Source organism: Neovison vison, chromosome 10 (genome assembly GCF_020171115.1).
Source record: "Neovison vison isolate M4711 chromosome 10, ASM_NN_V1, whole genome shotgun sequence".
Lineage (NCBI taxonomy): Eukaryota > Metazoa > Chordata > Mammalia > Carnivora > Mustelidae > Neogale > Neogale vison.
Window position 1 is genome coordinate 73,818,998 of NC_058100.1, and position 17,744 is coordinate 73,836,741.

At 53.2% G+C, this 17,744-nt stretch overlaps 1 protein-coding gene across 1 annotated transcript in view; it reads left to right on the top strand.

Annotated features, from left to right (window-relative positions):
• Positions 1 to 1,836: 1,836 nt before the first annotated feature.
• Positions 1,837 to 17,744, top strand: part of TMCC2 (transmembrane and coiled-coil domain family 2) — a 37,740-nt gene continuing 21,832 nt past the window's right edge. The window contains exons 1-2 of the mRNA XM_044267731.1: positions 1,837 to 2,446; positions 14,124 to 14,654. Coding sequence (XP_044123666.1) covers positions 2,240 to 2,446; positions 14,124 to 14,654 — 738 coding nt within the window. The 5' untranslated portion in view covers positions 1,837 to 2,239. The remainder of the gene's footprint in view (positions 2,447 to 14,123; positions 14,655 to 17,744) is intronic.

A 17,744-nucleotide genomic window follows, 5' to 3' on the forward strand; every position in this document is an offset into this window, starting at 1 on the left:
ACACATGAAAATGAGTGGCTGGAATGGGAAAAAGGACAGAGTCAGGAAACTCCTAGGACTGAGGCAAGACTAGCATCGCATGACAGGTATAAACGCGATTGGTAAACTGTAAAATGCGTAGTAGGGATCATCGCTGTACTCGTAGACCGAGGGGTCCCTCCACGGCAGTCTAGCGTCTCCGTTGTTAGCTTGCATCAGAATTTCCTAGAGGGCTTATTAAAACAGACTTCTGGGGGTTCCAGGGTGGGTTAAGTGTTCGACTCTTTTTTTTTTTTTTTAAGATTTTATTTATTTGACAGACAGAGATCATAAGTAGGCAGAAAAGCAGGCAGGCGGTGGGTGGGTGGGAAGCATGCTCCCTTCTGAACAGAGAGCCCGATTTGGGACTCCAACCCAGGACCCTGAGATCATGACCTGAGCCAAAGGCAGAGGCTTAACCCACTGAGCCACCCAGGCACCCCAGATGTTTGACTCTTGATTTCAGCTCAGGTCCTCATTTTAGGAAACTGGGATGAGCCCTGTGCAGGGAATCTGTGCTCAGCAGGGAGTCTGCTTAGGATTTTCTCCCTCTCTCCCTCTGTCCCTCCTCCCCGCTGTCTCTCTCTCTCTCTCTCAAACAAATAAATAAATCTTTACCCCCCCCAAAAAAAACAGATTTCTGTACTCTATTTCTGATTCTGTAGTTCTTGCTGGTGTCTAAGATTGCATTTCTGTTAAGTTTCCGGGGGATGCTGATGCTGCTGGTTCTGGGACCATCCTTTGAGAACCAGTGGTCTCTGCTGCTGCATGGACAAAAAGCATTGTATCCATAGTAATCACACAGTAGACACTCAGATGGAGTTATTACTCTGCTCCATATCTTGGTAGCCCCAATATTTACTCTTTTCTGCCTCCAGGTTACTAGCACAGCTTGGCTGAGATTCAGGGGAAAAGGAGGTTGCATTCTTGTTCTTCCTTTCCATATGTATCAACCTCCTGCTATTAACACCCCTTCTGATTTAAAAGCCTTTTCATAGTTTGCATTATTATGTTAACTAATTCAGTACTTTCTAATTTCTGAGCACAAAGCTAAAACTCCTAGGAGATAGCTACTTAAAGTGGAAGGAGGGATGAAGGGACAGAAGAGCAGCCCCTCCCTCCGCATTTGCAGCTCTGAATGTGGACATGGGTGTGTGCTGCAGACCACACATCCTAGAGGGGATCAGTATCTCCCTCGCTGAAGGGCTCTACACACGTAATGTGCAAAGTTAGAGCAAAACGCACTGATGATAAACATTCCTATCTCGCCCCCTCCCTGCCAAATAGAACGAGTGGGTGGGGGAACTCCCAAGAGAGCCTTTTCTGGGAGGGTCCCTCCGGCTCCTGCCAAGACCGCGTCTGGGGTGGCGCGCCGCCCCGCCTCTGCTCCGCAGCCCGCTCTCTGCAATGCCAAAACGCAGCAGCAGAGCCCTCCAGATACCTCCTGGGGGACCGCGCGGTGCAACCAACCCTAAAAACGTGGCCGCGCGACGCCCCCTCAGCCCTCCGGGCTTCCCATTGGCCCGTTGCCGTTGTCACTCGCTCCTTGCCTCGCCTTCCCCCTCGCGGGCGGAGGCAGCGGGCGGGGTAGGTTGCGCGCTCACCGCTGGCTGGGGCCGCGGTCGCGGCTTTGCAGCAAGCGGCGCGGCGGGCGGGGAGCGGGGCGCGCGGCCGGGGAGGGGGCCGGGCGCGCTGCGGGCTGCGCGGCCGGCCCATGCGGGGCGGGGGCCGGCGGCGGGGCCGGGGGGGCGCAGCAGCCCGCGCCGAGGGCGGCCGCCGAAGACCTGCCCGGCCGGCTGCGCGGTGCCCTGCCTCGCCCAGCAGCCCGGCCCGCCGGGAGGGATGCGCCGTGCCGCCCAGCTCCCCTCCGCCCTGTCCGCGCCCTGGAGCAGAAAGTTTGGGGGGCCGGGGGCTGTCTTCCTCCTCCCGCTCCAATGACTGCCCAAGGACTCCTGTCGCCCAGCCTCGACTGTGACCTGCCTCCGTTCCCCAGGTTGGAATGAACTATTCCAGGCTGTAACCAAGGCTCCGTGTCCTCGCCCCTCCCTCACCCTCCTTTTAAAAAAGATTTTTTAATTCAAGAAATTGTGACCCGCCGACTCCCTCTCCTCGTTGCTAATTGAGACCCCCGGGCCTCGTCTTCTGAGTGTAAGAGGGGGTGCGGTCTCCCCCAAGACGGCGCGCTGGAAGGAGAGAGTCCCCTTGCCGACCCACGGCCACCATGAAGAGGTGCAAATCGGACGAGCCGCAGCAACAGCCGGGCGAGGAGGATGGGGCTGGGCTGGAAGATGCCGCGGGCCCCCTACCGGGCGCGGACCTCCGGCCTGGGGAGGCCGCGGGTGCTAACTCCGCAGGCGGACCAACTTCAGACGCGGGCGCGGCCGTGACGCCCAACCCGGGGCCCCGAAGCAAGCCTCCTGATTTAAAGGTGAGCGCAGACCATCCCCCGGCAAGCCCAGCCGGCGACTTAGCTTTCCCCGCCCCACGCAGAAGTGCTTGCCCAGGATGAAAGTGATGGGGAAGACAGGCAAAGGTCAGAGAGGATGTCCGGCCAGAACCCTGGGCTGGACGTCAGGTACCATTGGTGCCTCCGTCTTTCAGCTCCGTTTCAGGCCTCTGTGTTTGTTCCTCATTATTCAGCAGACGTTCTAGTGACTCACCCACCCGAGATGGTTTGAATAATGTGTGTGAAGTGCTGTTCGCAGACAAAGGGCTGGAGAAATCCAAGATGCTAACTAAAAAGTTGACATCACTTTCCCTCCTGTAAGGTGGCAGGGGAAGAAAATTGCAACATGGGAGGCGGAGCAGAGGACCATCCCTTTCCTTTGCTGCATTAGTTTCCTCCTTTTGGGACCTTCCTGGATGAAGCTCAGTTTGTCCATCTGTGAAAGGGGAGTGTGGATTTCTTGCCGTTAGGTGGAGCCAGAGGTTAAGCTAGTGCTTGGAGATCCCTGCCTGCCGGCTGAACCAACCCCCAGGGTGGAGAACTGACAGGTGGCCGAGCGGGACTTGGGCTGGTTTGGGGCACACATGCTGAGCCGGCAGTTAGAACCAGAATCCGGAAGAGCCGATCACATGCAGCCTGGGAGCCCTTTATTTTCCTGGCCCGCGGTTGCCGAGACAATGATCGCGCTATGTTGAATGTGTCTCTCTATTAATTAGAACGGCAGCAGGGATAAATAATGCACCTTTACGGGAGCTGCTCCAGGGATTGCAGGCTCAGGATTCGCAAGCCGGCTCACCACGGGGCTGAGCGAGATGTCAGCCCAAGGAAGGAACTTAGATACCTTGGAGATTGATGCCTCCAGGGAGATATTCTCCAGAGGGGGTACAAGGTCTGGGCTAGGGGAGCCAGAGGACTCCATTATGTTAAATAAAGCCTGTATCCTATGGCAGCAGCCACTAAAGAGCTTACCAGAATAAGCCAATGACATTCCTCGTTTGGCCTGAGCAGCTCAGAGTCAGGAAGTCGGAGCGCAGGTGAGTGGGCTCTTACCTGTGTGTGTTACCTGTCTGTGGGCCTCGGGGAGGTCTAGGAAGGGAGACAGCTAGCTCCTTGCATGTACTTCCAAAAAACTGCTAGTTGTGGGAGTGTGACCTCTGGGGCTGCGCCTGCCCTTTTCAGAGGTTGGGGGCAAGCCTCCTGTCCAAGAGCCTGCAGAGGCTCGTGCTGTGAGTCAGGCCCAAGGAGCCCCTGGTGCCTGTCCCAGCTGTCACCTGTGAGCCCACCCCGTGTGGTTCCTATTTTCAGTGAGATGATTAACAGAAATGGGTCCCCTTAATGTGGATGTGGAATGGAGGGGAGTCGTCTTCTGCAGCCTTTGGCCTCCAGCCTCATTCTGGGCCCATCCAAGATGAGTCCGGCAAGTAAACCTCGATTCTATGGCCAGATGGGACCCTTCCCTGAGTTGATGAGAAGCTGCCTTGGAAACTCCCCCAGTCTCCAGCTCAGGCCGGCAGTGCAAACTGCCAGCTCCATTCACTTCCCTCGGTTGCCTACATGAGCGAAGGTGGGCTGGTGGTGGTGTGGGGGCTGCTGCGGTGTCTTTGTCTCTGGATAATGCTGCCTTAAGAAGCTCGTTCATCTCCACCCTCCTATATCATCTCTCTCTTTTCTTCATCTTTTTTTTTTTTTTTTTTTTTGCGACACCTTCACTGTGGCTAGGGCAGACACAGCAGCAACTCCACACCTGATATTAACTGCTAAACTTCCCTGAAGCAGAATTGAGATTCGATGTGAGAACAGGAGCCTCACTCCCCTACCCGAAACATCTCACTGAGGTAGATCACAGCCATGTGGACCCAGGCACAAGGAGCAGAAAACAGAGCTGCTGCAGGCTCAGTGGGAGCGTGGAGTGACAAGCAGGGCCTTTTCCTGTTTATCTCTGTCTGCTTTATCAAAACATGTTTACAAGGTAGGGACTTTGGAACCAGATAGGAACTTGGGGGCCATCGGAATTTGATTTGCTGTGTGATCTCAGGCAAATCACTCAACTTTCCTGAGCCCTTTTCTGGAAAAAAGGAATAAGAATATTGAAGTATGTCCAAACTTGGTTTCCAGTAATGGAAAAGTTGTTTTGGTGGCACAGTTTTTCGATGAGGGAAAAATTCCGTGACTGACTCTAGCATGGGGTAGAAGCAGGCTTATTTTGGATTTGCTGGTGGTACTGGAAAGGGGCAAGTTTCATTTTTTTTTGTAACCTCCCTTTGCCCCGTACCTGGGTTTGGCATAGGAAGATCAGCAGCTCTGCTTTGGTTTTCCTTTTAAACTTGGGAGATAGGAACTTTGGGTCCTTTGGTCCCAGTTCTGTTTTCTTGTGACAACTCCAGGCATTGTGATCGATTAAGTGTGCTGGAGGAAATGATCTTGAGGAAGGCCAAAAAAATCAGAGGCTTTGTCTGAACTACCTCCAATGGCCATTGGGGCAGGGGGGGTTTTAGTCTTTGCCAAAGAGATCTAAATGCCCAAGCTATTAGCAGCCACAGGTTCCAGGGGCCCCTTTGGCATCTCTCCGCGGCCCTTCGGCGTTGTGGAGTGTATTACTCTGCGCTGGAAATTTCTGCTACAGGGGTCAGGGGTCATGGTTATGGGATAGGAGGGCCAGTGAAAAGAAGGAAAAATAGTTTACACGACAATCTTAAAGGAGCGATTATATAATTGTTACTGGAAAATCACCTGAAAAGGGACACTGCCTTATAGGAGGCTCTTGGGGATACTCGGGGACCTTCTTCGCTGCTCCACACACTTGAGGTGACACCCCCTGCAACATGAAGCGACAATCCAGAGTCCCAGTGCCCAGCCCCTGTGGCCTGGGAGTCCTGTTTAACCGCTCGGGTTCTCATCATGGGCTGCTGCAAATTCCCTGCTAGTTGGAAGGACAGGCCAGGATAGCTGGTAACGGGAGAGAGCTGGCGGACCCGAAGGACCCCGGAATTCTCCAGCGGGATAACCCTGCTCCGGCAGGAATGGGAATGGGGAGGAGCTGAGGGAAAACTGCAGAAAGGGACGCGGAGTGCACATTCCTGTTAACAATACAGCATGTGACGGCTCTTGCTGAGGCCTGGGATGAGTGGCTGAGTGTAAGAGTCAGCTGGTTCTGTCCCTGAGGTCTAGAATCCTCAAGGCAAGGAGGAAATCACCAGCCTCGGCACCTCTCCCACCCCTTCTGCAGCCAGAGGAATCAAGCCCTTCCCAAAAGGAAGACTCTGGGTGTGCTGGCCAGAGTCCTTCCCCTGATGTTCTTTTCCCCTCACCAAAGCCCCTTTGAATAATTTCCCCAGGGATTTCTGGGCACTATTCATCTTTTTCCCAGAGGAAAAAAAGGGGGTGCCCCGAGGTCTGTTACTACAGCCCTGGTTTGAAGTGCTTTTGACTCAAGACTCATGTGGGTTCCAGCTCATGTTTTCTCATTACCACGATGCCCCGACCTTCCTGCCTGTTCGCAGTGAAGATGAGAAAAAGCAAGGAGAAGCCGACTAGCTGGGGGACACGTCCCAGCCAGAGGCCGTGGGGTTCTCCTCACTGGCTCACCGCCTTTCCTGGCGAGCACAGGCGCATGAGCCCCTCGCGAATGGCCCGTGTTCCTTCAGCACTCCTGTAGACTGTCCATGGGAAGGGGTCAGGAGTCCGCAGATGCTGAGCAACCTCCCTGGGAAAGGCGCTGTTCTAACTGTGAAGTAGGGCATGTCCTGGAAAGTGTCTGAGAACATACATGTGCAGTTTACAGCAAAACAGACGCCCCATCTACCTACCACCCACGTCGAGAAAGAACATTGATATTCCCAAAAGCCGTGCTCGTTTTTCTATTGTTGTATTTGTTTAATTTCTTTTCTTTTCTTTTCTTTTTTTTTTTTTTTTAAGTAAGCTTTGCACCCAACATGGGGCTTGAATTCACGACCCCAAGTTCAAGAATTGCATGTTTTCCTGACTGAGCCAGCCAGGTGCCCCTTATTTGTTTTTGTGTTTTGGGTTTTTTTGTTTTGTTTTTTTTAAGGCAATGTCTCTTGATCCAACTGACGGGTTTCCGTGTCTCTACTTCTTCAGTGGACAAGCTTCTTCATGGGAACGTGGGTGGGATGAAGGTGTGTGTGCGCTCTGGGGGGGTCTAGTGGAAGGTTCTGGGGTTAGAGGGGACTCTATGTGGCCTCCTAGTTCTGCTTTAAAGGCGGTATGTTCAGGCTGGACGAGAGGCTGGATGGTTTCCTCAGGGACGTAGGATTGCTGTAGACCTCGGATCGGGGGAAGGGGAGATTCGTTCTTTGGCAACAGGCAGTAAGTAGTTGGCCTTCCAGGTAAGCTCCCAGTCTACAGGATGAACTACTTGCCAGAAAATCATCCATTAGAGGACACGTACACTTAGGGGTGCTTTGAGCATCATTTGATGGAGTCAGAAACACGTGGGGTTGATCAGAAGAGATGGGATGAGAGCAAGATATTTTTTAAAAAGATTTTATTTGTGGGGCACCCGGGTGGCTCAGTGGGTTAAGGCCTCTGCCTTCGGCTCAGGTCATTATCTCAGGGTCCTGGGATCGAGCCCCGTATTGGGCTCTCTGCTCGGCGGGGAGACTGCTTCCTCCTTTCTCTCTGCCTACCTGCTTCTCTGCCTACTTGTGATCTCTCTCTGTCAAATAAATAAATAAAATCTTTAAAAAAAAATTTATTTGTTTGAGAGAGAGAGCGCCCGGGCGTGTGTGTGGGTGGAGGAGCAGAGGGAGAGGGACAGGCAGACTCTGTGCTGAGCAGGGGGCCTGTCCTGGCGCTTGATCCCAAGACCCTGGGATCATGACCTGAGCTGAAATTAAGAGTCGGAGACTTAACTGACTGAGCCACGCAGGTGTCCCTAGAGCAAGATATTAAAGAGAGAGTAGGATGTTAATGACCAAATAAGAGATGGGCTTCCTAAATGGAGACAGTGGGACAGCACGTGCCAGGGGCTTTGTGGGTCCAGGGTCCTTTGTTGTCCCAGCCCTGTAAATAGGGATGGTGGAGGGGTGGCAGGAATGCTGAGTCCGCCTGGTGTTTGCCGCACCTGCAGCGAATGCGCCATGGGCAGTAATATTCGGAGCACCCTGTGTGTGGGCTCCGGGAGAATCGGTGACCGATGGCGAAGCATGTGGCAAAGGCAGCTCCCTGTTCCCCTGCCACATCTCGGGTTCTAGAATTCGCAGCTGCCCTCGTGGTTCTTGTGGGAACTATCTTGCAGGCTCAGTATTTACAGATTGTGCTGCTTTTTGTGTATCTAACGGTTCTTAGCAGCCAATCCCATGAACAGCCCTGTCTCCCTCTCCCTCAAAAAGGAATTGAAACATCAGATAAGACCTGAATTTTGGGTGTAAGTTAAAAAAAAAAAAAGTGTGAGTTTCAGGAGCTGGGGAAGAAAATCTCTCGGTGGTTCTGGAGGTTAGCTCACAATTCCTCTCTGTCTTCCTCTGTCCTCTGAGAAATGGCCTCTCCCTTTGAAATCCTCACAGACCAGGAGGGTGCGTTCTTAGAAGGAGGCCAGGACTGGACAGGGCCCACCTTGATCAACCCAGCACTGAAGCCTGTCTCTGTGTTAAGAAGTTAAAGAACAAAGTGGTTGAGGGATAGCAGGAGTGTTTTGTGGTTGTGGGAGAAGAGCAAGATTTGACTTTTCCTCTCATTCTTTCTCTCTCAAATAAATAAATAAAATCTAAAAAAAAAAAAAAAGATAAGGCTTTGAACAGTAGCAGGAGGGATCTGGGGTAGGCACAAGAGAAAGCTGCCTGTCTGAGCATTTTATAATTTTGCAAAAGGTTGTTGTCGAAGAATTAAGTCCTTTGTAAGAGGGTTTTGTACGCTTGGATGGTTTCTGGCCAGAAAATATATTATGATGCAGCAACCGCCAGGTAATATTAGGGACATGAAGATACAGATGGCAGAGCTCGTGTCCTCCATTCGCTCCTATGGAGGAGTCTGGCCATAAGCAGGTGGAAAGTCGGCTAACAGGTTTGAGGGAGCGCCGGGAGCCAGGTCATGGGCACGTGATTAATTGCAAGGGGAGCGGATGATGAGCTCTCTGGAGCTCTGAGCAAGGCAGTGAGACCGGTCAGGGATGGCTTCACGGAGGGGGCAGGCAGGGAGGCAGGGGAAGGACCACAAGAGGCACTCAGGTAACGCTTTAAATCTTCCGTGCTGGTATATGTTGAGTCAGTTCTGCCTAGAAACCCAGGGATGAGGCCACCTTCCCAGACTTGCCCTGGCACCAGGCAGAATTCTTGAAGCCATCAAGGAAGGAAGACTTAAAATAAAATGGAGAATGGGGAAGTCCTGTGCCCCTGGATGGAAGTCTGTTTCTTTAAGTGTCAGCTGTGATGCTGGGGAAGAAATCAATGATTCGAAAATTCTTCCATCACTGTGTTTCTAACGGAAACCCCAGACAGGCCTGAACACTGGCAGCTCCTCACTCTTCTCCGGCGTTGTCCTCGTGGGTGCCGGACCTGGGGTCAGTGTTCCTCTCCCGCCCCAGCCCCAGGCTCCCCACCCAGAGCAGCTTCAGGGCAATTGGAGACTTCCGCAATCCACTTTGTATCCCGAGAGTAGGACTCTGTGGGTTTTGACAGCGATTAGCTCTTTAATGCTGGCCCTGTTTCCATAGAGACCCTATAAATAGAGGAACGTTGGCGACCTAGGCTTGCTAAGGCTCATGGTGACCCAGTCACCCCACTGAACCCTCACAGCCGACGCTGTGATGGGGCAGAGGGAGTTCCGAACCCAGGTGGGAGGAAGGGATGTGCGCTGAGCTGTCAGGTTGGGGTAATTAGCTATAGGTTAGCGTGGCTTGTTAAGAGCCTTGCAGCTTTTCTGGGAGTTAAGAACACAGGGACCTGTAGGAATCAGAAGCCGCTTTGGGCTATTTTTAACCACATGGTACTAAAGACGCCGTACCCCGAGGCATTTTACTTTTGGCCTCAAGCAGCTGGGTTGGCAAATTTTGGAGCACACTTCCCCTTTGGTGGACCCACACCCAGGGAGGAGAACGGATGAAGCCTGGCTGTTTAGAGACCACAGCCTTCTCGGGAAGGATCTTGCAGAAATCAGCCAGTTCACCCTTTCTTCCTGGGAGAGGCATGGCATCCCAAGGGCAGGGGGTCCTCGCTGCCCTGAAAAATAGTCCCAGGGGAGGGGACAGCAAATGCCCTGGCCTTCTCGTCTCCTGGCTTTGGCACCTGCCCTGGGAAGCCGTCCTTTCTGGCTAACTCCCGGCTTCCGGGCAGCTCTGAGACAGTTCCGCCTAGTTCTGATACATCGGGAGAGCTCTGTTTATGTCTCACCCCTAACTCTGAAACATCTCAGCTCTCTTCTAATACATGGCTTCGTTTGGCCACCAAAATGGTTTCTGGCAGCTGGGGAAAAGCAAAAGTCAGCGTGGAAAAGCAAATGACATTTAGTAGCTGGGACCTGTTAGTCAGAGCAGGTGGTGCTTTCTGCTGCGTTGGTGGCCAAGTTCCCTGAAGCTAGTCACCATGGTTTTCCTCATTTCCAAAACTTGCGGCTGGTTATGTGTATGTGCTGAGTTGTTGGGTTTGTTTTTGTTTTTTGTTTTTTGGGGTTTTTTTTTTTTTTTTTGAACACTTACCATGTTATGTCAAAACTCAACTGTCTCTTCTCTGACACCTACCTGCAGAGCACCCCCCCGACCAGCTCCCATGTTGCCCAGCTTTCTGGCCTAGCACTTTTTAAGGGAAAACCCCTTTATTTGGAGCAACACCCTTGTCCTGTTATTCTTGGACTCCTTTTTTGTTCTTTCCCCTCATGCCTACTGTAGACTTTTTAGCAGGCTCCTCGGTGCCGCTGGGGCAAAAGTCCTGCGGTCATCTGACTGCTATCTCTGGCTTTCCTTCACCTGCAGAACAGATGGGGAAGGTGTGAACTGAAGGCCCATGGTTGTTAAAGCCCTTACCTGCATCCTACAATGTGACATGGGCAGTTCGACCACCACAGTTGGGCAACCCATCGACCCTGCTCCAGGCATTTTGGGTTTGTTTTAAACCTGCCTGGGAGACTGTTCTGGGATGCCTGTAAATACCGCCATCTGCTTTAGTCTTGGAATCAGTGTGTGAGCCAGCGAAGGTAAATTAGACCGGAGGTCAGAAGCTTGTCTGTGTAATTTGGAATGAGCAACTGCACGTGCTGAACCTCAGTTTTTTTATCTGCAAAACGGAGATGCTGACACTAGTTCCATTCTCCCTCCCGAGGTGAGGCTAGCCTCAGGTTAGAATGATTGTGTAAATTAGCGCTTTGCAAAATGCTGTGTGATTTTAAAATAAACTGACCAAGGATGTTAGGGTTCGAGGCAACAGGGCAGACAGTGGTGGCTGCTGGCCACAGCACCTCTGCTCGTGTCCCGGGGCCTGGAGGGGGAGGAGATGGCTCTGAGCTCTGGGACCTCTGGCAAAGTCTTTTGAGGGGAACCGAGCAGATCTAGAAGATGCGCCGTGGAGTTGGAGAAGCTAGGTAAGAAGTGGTCGGGAGAGGATAAAGAGACCTGGAACAGAATGCTAGAAGGACAATGTGGAATATGCAATGGGACTGTTTGGCAGGAGCGGCTGGGCCAGTGCCAGAGCCAGCTGGCCCCCTCCGTGAGGCCTGGAGGGCGGTCTGGTGTCAGCTTGGGCCTGGGGACAAAGGAGGGTCCTGGCTGTCCCTGCTGCGGAGGCCACAGGATCTGGCCATTTCCAAGTCGATGGCAGAGTGTGCTCCCCAGTCCATTGGCCCAGCACATGACGGCTCTGCCCAAAGCAGGTGCCTCCTGGCCCCACCTCAGGCCGCCCATGCAGGGATTGTTCTTCCCACGGGGTAGCCTGGTCGCCAAGGCTGCCCCAGAATTCAGTTCTTTTTTTTTTTTTTTTAAAGATTTTATTTATTTATTTGACAGAGAGCGATCACAAGCAGGCAGAGAGGCAGGCAGGGAGAGAGAGGAAGGGAAGCAGGCTCCCTGCTGAACAGAGAGCCCGATGCGGGGCTCGATCCCAGGACCCTGAGATCACGACCCGAGCGGAAGGCAGTGGCCCAACCCACTGAGCCACCCAGGCGCCCCCAATAGTCAGTTCTTGAGGAGGAATGGCGGTAGACTTCATTTCCTCATCGAAAAGTGGAAATGTTGCTGCTGTTGCGTTTATTAGTGTTTGGGAAAAATCAAGTAAGATAATGGAGCAGGAGAAAAAAAAAGGAAGTCATTGAAAACTATAAACCGTGAGTCCATGGTGTGTGGCAGGTGAGGTGACCTATCTGGTCTGTGGAATGGGTGATGGAAGGGTCCTGCCTACTTTGGGGATGGTTGGGAGACTCCGAAGAGGCCAAAAATGGAAATCCTAAACTCCACGAACAATCCAGAGGTGTAAAGAAATGGTAGGAGCTGGGTCAACTCGTTCGGATCTAAACGTGGGTTCCCCCCCCCCCCCGGTTTCTGCATGGTCTAAGGTTTTCTGCTCTGTTTGTTTCTAGAAAAAAAGAAAATTCAATCCATGTAACTCTTTGAGCTGTTTTTTTTTTTTTAAGATTTTATTTATTTATTTGAAAGAGAGCACACGTGGGGCAGGTGTGGTAGAGGGAGAGGGAGAAGCAGGCTCCCCACTGAGCAGGGAGCCCGGGACTCCATCCTAGGACCTTGGGATCATGACCCGAGCCGAAGGCAGACACTTCACCGACCGAGCCACCCAGGCGCCTCATCTCTTTGAACTGTTTTTTAAAAATGAGTTTCTCTCATGAGGTTATGGGTTGTTCCTCACAGACGAAGACCTGCTATGGCTCCCTGAGCCCCAAATGACCAGGTTCTGAGTTTCCCTCTTAGGAGCTACAGAGTGTGGGTTCTCCTCTGGTCTTGCACATCCCAATCCCCTCTTTGTCTCTGAAGCTCTCTGCCTGGGGCTCGGCTTGGCCAAATCAGCCAGCCCCTCGACGGACGCTGCCTGGAATGAGACCACACGCTGTCTTGCCCCGGCCTGAGCTGTGCAGCCTGGGGGAGCAGTAGAGCGGAGAGGGAAGGCCGGGGCCAGAGCAGTCTGGGATCCGCGGCCTAAGTAGTTTGTGCCAGTCTGAGGGAAAAGACACTCATTTAGAAACCACATTCTAAAGAAGTGGTCACATTCTGACTGCGTTACAAGACATGCCCATAGAAGTGAAGTTTATTATAAAAGGTATTATAAAGGATACAGATGACTAACCAGATGGAGAGGTACCAGGGATGGAGTATGGAAGGGTCCTGAGGGCAGGAGCTTCTGTCCTGGTGGGACTAGGGTGCACCACGCTCCCCCCAAGTGGATGTGTTCACCAATCTGGAAGCTCCAGTTAAGGCTATTTTATTGCCAACTATATCAGAAATGAGACTCTGTCCGTGGATCATGTGGTTCTTGATCTCAGGGTTGTGAGTTCAAGCCCCACACTGGGTTTAGAGATTACTTAAGTTAATACAGGTTTTTAAAAAAGAAGAATTAGGGGCGCCTGGGTGGCTCAGTGGGTTAAAGCCTCTGCCTTCAGGTCAGGTCATGATCCTGGGGTCCTGGGATCGAGCCCCACATGGTGCTCTCTGCTCAGTGGAGAGCCTGCTTCCCCCTCCCCCGCCTGCCTCTCTGTCTACTTGTGATCTCTATCTGTCAAATAAATAAATAAAATCTTAAAAAAAAATAAAAAGAGGAATTAGATTGGCTACAAATAACAGAAAACCATGCTAGAGTTCCAGAGACAAAGATAGGTTTATTGCATTCATGCAGCCAGAATCGCAGGGTAGGCATTCACGACTGCTCTGGTGTTACCATGGGGTCGTCACATTCCCAAGCCACTTGTTCATGGCTCTCCTGTGTACGTGCAGCCCTGCATCACCATGCTGGTCATTTCATGTTTGCAAAATGGCTGCTGCAGGCCCAGACATTACGTCTACATTCCAGGTGGGAAGAAGTAGGAAGGGTAAGGATCTTTATCAGGAAGGCGAGTGTTGCTAGAAACTCTCACCTGGTTTTCCATTGGCTAAAGCTGTCATGTGGCTACTCCTAGCTGCAAGGGCGTGTGATGGAGGAAGAATTTTCAGCAAAGTGCGCAAAAACCAGGCAGTTTGGTTGGTAAGAAAGGGAACAGATATGTGGTAGGCACTTAGCAGAGTCCACCGCAACAGTATGGTCCTGATTTTCCCAGAGAATGCTGGGACGAGGCCTCTCTAGAAATGGTATCCTGGTGGTCTGATGGAGACAGGGCGGCTTGAAGGAGAACCTAACTTGGAGGGAGGTACCAGAGTCTGGGGGTGGGGGATCAATCCAGAGAGATACAACCCCGGAAGCCAGGTGCTACTTGTGTGTGCCACCAAGCCATGGACTAGCCACAGGATATCATGCCTAGTCACCCTGAACCATGGATTGGTTGGGAATGTTCTGTGGGGGTTGCGTTTGGCAGTAAAAGAGGACCGGGTCAGGGTTTACCACCTTCCTGCAAGGTGCCCTTTTAGACCCTTTGCAAGGATCTTCCAAATTCAGACAAATGTTGTAGGTCCACTGGTCTCCTAAGAACAGACCCCACCCCCCACCCTAGCTCTTTCCTCACCCACTGGGCATTCCAGAGCTTTCCACTCACCGGTTCTTCCTCTCTCCCCTTTAAGAAAATCCAGCAGCTCTCTGAGGGCTCCATGTTTGGCCACGGCCTGAAACACCTGTTCCACAGCCGGCGCCGGTCCCGGGAGAGGGAGCACCAGACGTCTCAGGATTCCCAGCAGCAGCAGCAGGGCACGTCGGACCATGAGTCCCCGGACGAGAAGGAGCGCTCCCCGGAGATGCACCGCGTCTCCTACGCCATGTCCCTGCACGACCTGCCCGCGCGGCCCACCGCCTTCAACCGCGTGCTGCAGCAGATCCGCTCCCGGCCCTCGATCAAGCGGGGCGCCAGCCTGCACAGCAGCGGCGGGGGCGGCGGCGGGGGCGGCAGCCGGCGCACCAAGAGCAGCTCCTTGGAGCCCCAGCGCGGTAGCCCCCACCTGCTGCGCAAGGCCCCCCAGGACAGCAGCCTGGCCGCCATCTTGCACCAGCACCAGGGCCGGCCCCGCTCCTCCTCCACCACCGACACGGCCCTGCTGCTGGCTGACGGGGGCAATGTGTACCTCCTGGCCGAGGAGGCCGAGGGCGGCGGTGACAAGGTGAGGTGGGTCGGGAGGAGGGCGCTGAGCTGGGGGCGCCCGCCTGGCGGGTACCCAAACCTTGCGGCCCACAGACCTCTCTGCTCTGATGCAGGAGTCAGAGGTAGGACTGAGCCCAAAGCCAGAGATAATCCCCAAATGGCCCATTTCTGTGTTTCCACATTTTTCAAAAATTATGATTTGCTGCCGCTGATAATAATTCTGGCTTATTTACCTTAAACATGCTATGCGGAAGCGGTAGGTACAGTTGGTTAAGAGCACAGACCAGCACCAGCCCTGGCTCGGCCGCTTGCTAGCTGCGCCAGTCACTTAACCTCTGTGTACCTCTGTTTCCCCAGTCGAACATGAGGCTGATAACAGTAGAGTTGCTGTAGGATTGCACGGATTCATATTTGTATAAATACTTGGCATAAAGCCTGGCACAGTGTCATTTTTATTATTATTACCAACCAAAGAAGATAGGAGAGGAATCCATGAAGGGTTGTTTGGTAAGGAGAACATCTAGTTTGACACTTCCCGAATTTTCTGTCTTTGTTCCTTTCGTCACATGACAAGTACTTATTGAACGCTTGTTAAGTGCCATAACGGTGAACGAGAGGAAGGTGCTGTGTTCACGTAACTTTCTGAGCAAGGGGAGGGAGATGGGTAGATGGACAGAATCGGGTGATAAGGTTGTGGTAGAGGCTATTGAAGCTTTGGGGGTTCAGGGGGAGGGGAGAGCCATTGGCAAAGACCTTCGGAGGAAGCCATTGAGTTGAATCTTGAAGGAGTATAATTTAGCCAGGGAAGAACGAGGGGGAGGGGCGGGGGGGTACAGCAGGCACAGAAACCGGCTAGTGGTGCATGGGGCTCTAGGCTCCACTGTGGTCGGAGCATCCAGCTCTGTCAGGGGCTGACAGGTAGGCAGAGCCCGGATCCCAAGGGCAGCGTGAAACCATCCATGGGTGTTAGGCAGGAAGCCGGGGAGAGGCGGTCTCTCTGGACCTCAGTGTTGGACTGGGAAGAAAACAGGCGTGAAGTCAAGGCAACTGTTTTTGGAGCTACTCGAGGAGTCTACTGAGACAAATTCAGAAGGCATTTGGAAGTTGGAATCATAGAGGGAGAAAGTAGAGAGGAAGACGAAGGAAAGGAAAGAGAAGAGGATGATTCCCGGGTTTCTGGCTTACCAGCTTGAGGGAGGGGACGTCCTCCAGTTGAGGAAACATGGGAGTAGGAATAGGTTTTGAAGGCAAGTCATGAGTTCACTTTTGGTGCCCTTTGGAGCCATCCAACTAAAGAACACCAGCCAGTAGTCAGGTTCACGGGGGAGAGGTCTGGGCTGGGGCTGGCACTCTGGGAGTCAGCACTGAGCTTGAACTCACGGCATGTGTGGAATGAGCGGGAGTCCAAGGACAGATCCGACATACAAAGGACAGAGCAGCCAGACGTGTAGGCGTCGTCCTGGGGGAGACATGACGCCAAAGCAAAAGGAGGAAGGAGTTTACAGGAGGAGGGAAGTACTCAACAGGGCGAAATGTAGCAGGAGGGACAGGTCACATCGGGGTTCAGAAATGTACACAGGCAGTCGTAAGCAGTGGGGGTCATTGGTAACCCACAAGAAACCTGTTTCAGTGGATCGAGGAGATGGTGGCAGTGGAGGCAGCACGTGTCGCTCCTCTGGGAGAAAGGATGGTAGACACAAAACCCACTTTGGGTTTTGTTGGTTTTTTAAAGATGGGTGGGGAGAGTTGTGGATCACCAAGGGCCTTGCCAGCAAGGTAAAAGGACTTCTGACTTTTTTCCCCAAGTGAGATGGGAAGCCGTGAAAAGGTTTTTGCACAGATAACGTGACACCTTTTAAGAAGATTGCTGCAGGGGTGCCTTGGGTGGCTCAGTCGGTTAGGCGGCTCCCTTCAGCTCTGGTCATGATCCTGGGATCAAACCCTGTGTCGGGCTCCCTGCTCGGTGGGGAACCTGCCTCGTCTCCCTCTGCTGCTCCCCCTGCTTAGTGAAGCTAGTGAAATCCCCCCCCCCACCCCAGGCATGAGCTGGCAGCGGCTTGCAGCTGGGTGGGTGTGGTAGAGGTGGGGAGAAGGGGCTGGATCCTGGATTTGCTTCTGTGCTCGAGCTCCATCCGTCTCTGATGGACGCAGAGCTTGACAGAAAGGAAGCAGGCAGAGACGGCACACGGGTTTTTGGCCTGGCAGCTGGAAGGAAGAAATTGCCATTAATTGAATTGGGAAAACAGGCAAATGGAATGTGTATCTGGCGGGGGCCGTGGGGGCAGAAATCGGAGCGAGGTTTTGGACGGGTTGTGTTTGAGATGGCCTCCGACATCCACGTCGAAATGCCAAAGAGGCTGTTTAGTGTGTGAGTGTGGAGTCTTGGGGAGAGACCCAGGCTGGAGGCATGCATCGGGGAATCGTCCGTGTATAGACAGGATTTAAAAGGACGGCACTGGACCATTTGCAGGCATCGTACCAGCTGTGGAGAGTGTGTTCCAAGAGTGAGCTCTGCGTGTCGGCTAAAAGGCCTTGTGGAGTGGGGACCCGGAGGGGCCGGGTGGAGCGAACAGGGTTAGGAGCTTGCATTGAGCAGCCCGGCGAGCCTCTTGCACTGAGCAGCCCGGCCCGCCTCTCCATGCTGTGTCAGTGAAAGCACTTCACAGAGCAGATTAGAGCAATCCCGGCAAGCGAGGGTCCTGGGACCACAGCTGCCTCCTGAGGAGGGAGAATGTGAACCTGGTTATTCTCCCGCTGCCTGAGCAGACGGAGCGGGTGGGCGGTGGCCCCGTTAGAAGCTGGTGGTGAAGGCTTGTTGACATTTGCGGACTGGGGGTGCAGGGGGCTTGGAGGCAGGTGCGTTCGCTGGGGAGCTTCTCCCCAGGCTTTTGCCTGTGGCTGCTGCTTGGGCTTTACACTGCCCCGAGACGGCCAGGCTTCTGTTCTTGCTGCCGGCGGAAGACTGGGGCTGGACACTGTTGGGCAAGCTGCAGGGAAGGACGGTTCCCTGGGTTCAGCGTGGTCACGGGGGAGAGGATGGCTCCTGGGATTGTCTTCTATCCGTATTTAGTTAGAACTTTTCAGCTTTCCCAAACTCTGCCGTGTTATT